This window comes from Gavialis gangeticus, unplaced genomic scaffold (genome assembly GCF_001723915.1).
Source record: "Gavialis gangeticus isolate Ggan-Ray unplaced genomic scaffold, GavGan_comp1, whole genome shotgun sequence".
Taxonomy (NCBI): domain Eukaryota; kingdom Metazoa; phylum Chordata; order Crocodylia; family Gavialidae; genus Gavialis; species Gavialis gangeticus.
This window is the reverse complement of record NW_017728996.1, coordinates 1,758,647-1,761,150: the sequence shown is the minus strand read 5'-3', so window position 1 is coordinate 1,761,150 and position 2,504 is coordinate 1,758,647. Positions and strand designations below refer to the sequence as shown.

Below are 2,504 nucleotides of genomic sequence, written 5' to 3'. Positions count from 1 at the left end.
ATTTTTTTGGGGAGAAACCAAGGTGGCCTTCTGCCACAGGAATGCTCTTGGGGAGATCAAAAAGGGGGAAATAGTTTCCTGCTATAAAGAAAAGAGACATTTTGGAGAACTGCTGGGGCAATGTCCTGCAAGGTGGTGGCATCTGCAGCATTGACAAGGATTCCTAGGAGCATGTCAACTGAGGCGGGACAAATCCAGCGTAAGGGAGAGTAAGTGGTAGGGGAGAGTCCTGATTATTGCTGCTGATCTTAATTGGTCTTCGTTCCCGAGATCCTCAGCCCTGGGAGCATCAGCTCTGTCTGCACACCCTGGAAAAATCTGTCAGTATTAAAAATGCAAGCAGAACCCATTTGAGGCAGAGAGCAGGCATGGTTTTGGACCACCCTAGGTTCAGAAATGGAGAGGGCCACAAAGAGTCAGGGAAACAAAACAAAGAGGTAGTGAAAGATGAAGCTTGACTATTCACTTTAATAACCGGCTGAACTCCACTTTGCCAGAGGGATTCCAGCCTGGAGACTCTTACTGCCTTCCTTCCAGCGGCATGATTCATTATATTGTTTACCCAGTGCTCCAAGAACTGCGGAGGGGGACTGCGGGTCCGGGACGTGCATTGCATCGACACCCGAGATCAGAGGATGTTGAGGCCTTTCCACTGTCAGGCTGTTCTCTACAAGCCACCCGTGCAGGCTCCATGTCAAACCAAGCCTTGTCTGGACTGGTACACATCCTCCTGGAGAGAGGTGAGGGGGGCTGTCCAGGGTGGGAGGGTGCATACATGCGCATTTAATGCGCTAAATTACTGCACAGTATGGGCGCACATCTACACGTGTGTGCCTGTACAGGACAGTATATATAGTGACTTACGCCAACTTGGATGTAAATTTACACCTGATTAGTTACTATGCAGTAATTCACTTATAGGCACCTTACTGCACAGTAACACTATGTGTGGACTGACTTGGGACTAACTTTGGTCCCAAATCAGTCCACACACAGTGTTAATGCACCTTAATGCCTGCACATGTAGATGCCGTGATATTCCAGCTTTCTGCGCAGTAACTTACTGCACAGTAAATTTAAGCTGGAATGCACATGTAGACATGCCCAATGTGTCCTCATAGCAGGGTTGAGTCAAACTCTGCTGGAATCTAGAAGGTCCTGATCCAGGACTTCGTTCCAGACCCATCTATAAGATGCCAACATGGAGACGCACTGACCAAGTTCTCTTCTATGTGCTTGAACAATGGCTTGCAGTAATGATGATGATGAATTAAGTCCAAGGGAAGTGGTGCTGGCTCCTACCCTGGGGGTCTTTAAGAGGAGGCTTGATGCCTACCTAGCTGGGATCATTTGAGCCCAGTTTTTTCTTCTGCCCAGGCAGGGGGTCAGACTTGAAGATCTACAAGGTCCCTTCTGACCCCACTTCTATGATAAGTCTTTTTATTGTTCTTTCATAAGCGGTAGAATGCAAAGCTACCAGCGACAATGCAAACAGGGTGAATCTGGGACATACTGTGGCTGCCAGAGTGGAAATCCTCATCAGCAGCTGAGGCAGTTTTCAGCTGAAGGGTCAGTCATCTCAGAAGACTCAGAAATCCACTGCTTTGTTTTTAAACCTTGTTCCCAAATAGACCTGATGGCATTTAAATGACAGTCACCTCCCCTCCCCCATATTTTTCTTCATGCAATGAAGGTATCCCAGAATGCATCCTTTGGTGACATAGCTGATGGATGGATTACAAGGGGACTTCTGGAATTCGTGAAGCCATATAACGATGCCACCGGGGGTGTCTTTATAGTCAGAGGATTGCATAGGGGGAGAAAAGATTCAAGCTGTCAGACAAGCCTGTTTCTGCCTTGAATTCTCCACTCCTCCCTTCCAGATCAGGGCACATTCACCACGGCAGCCCTGCTTTCATAACCCACGGTGCCATTCAATTAGCCCATTACATTTCTTTCTTTTTTGCCATCAGCTTTAAAAATGACCCGTTGGCTGAAAAAGAGAAGCCAGGGGCCCCAGAATCCATCATTTACTCGGCAGTCGTGCCATCAAATACCTTCCAAATTTAGATCAGCTTGTCAGGAGACACCCCATTCATTTTCTTCACTGCACAGTCAGTAAATACATTTTTGTCTGCTTTGTGATGTGCTGTTTTACACCAGTTGTTATTCTTCATCTCCTCCTCCGGAGACACAGCTAGCTGGCATTCTGGCTTTGCTTAGCCATGCAGCACAGAGTATAATGGCTGCTATTTAAAAGTGCCTAACAGGCTGGGGCCAGAAGCCCTGCCTTCGCTTCTGGAGCTCTCCTTGAGAAGAAGTCAGTGGGAGGAGGATTGCCTGAGCTCAGCTGTGGGCAGAATTTGACCCTCTAAGTATCTGCAGCGTAGAGAGCAGGCCTGTCTCCAAACTGAGACCTCCTGTCTTCTGATGAGCTGATGGGGCCAACTGTGATCCAGTTTAGCTGGAGTGAAACCACCCACTACCCACAGTTGGATACTTAA

At 47.8% G+C, this 2,504-nt stretch overlaps 1 protein-coding gene across 1 annotated transcript in view; it reads left to right on the top strand.

The window, feature by feature from the left end:
* ADAMTS7 (ADAM metallopeptidase with thrombospondin type 1 motif 7) overlaps nucleotides 1–2,504 on the top strand; it is a 181,540-nt gene that overhangs the window by 118,654 nt on the left and 60,382 nt on the right. The window contains exon 20 of the mRNA XM_019503802.1: nucleotides 551–740. Coding sequence (XP_019359347.1) covers nucleotides 551–740 — 190 coding nt within the window. The remainder of the gene's footprint in view (nucleotides 1–550; nucleotides 741–2,504) is intronic.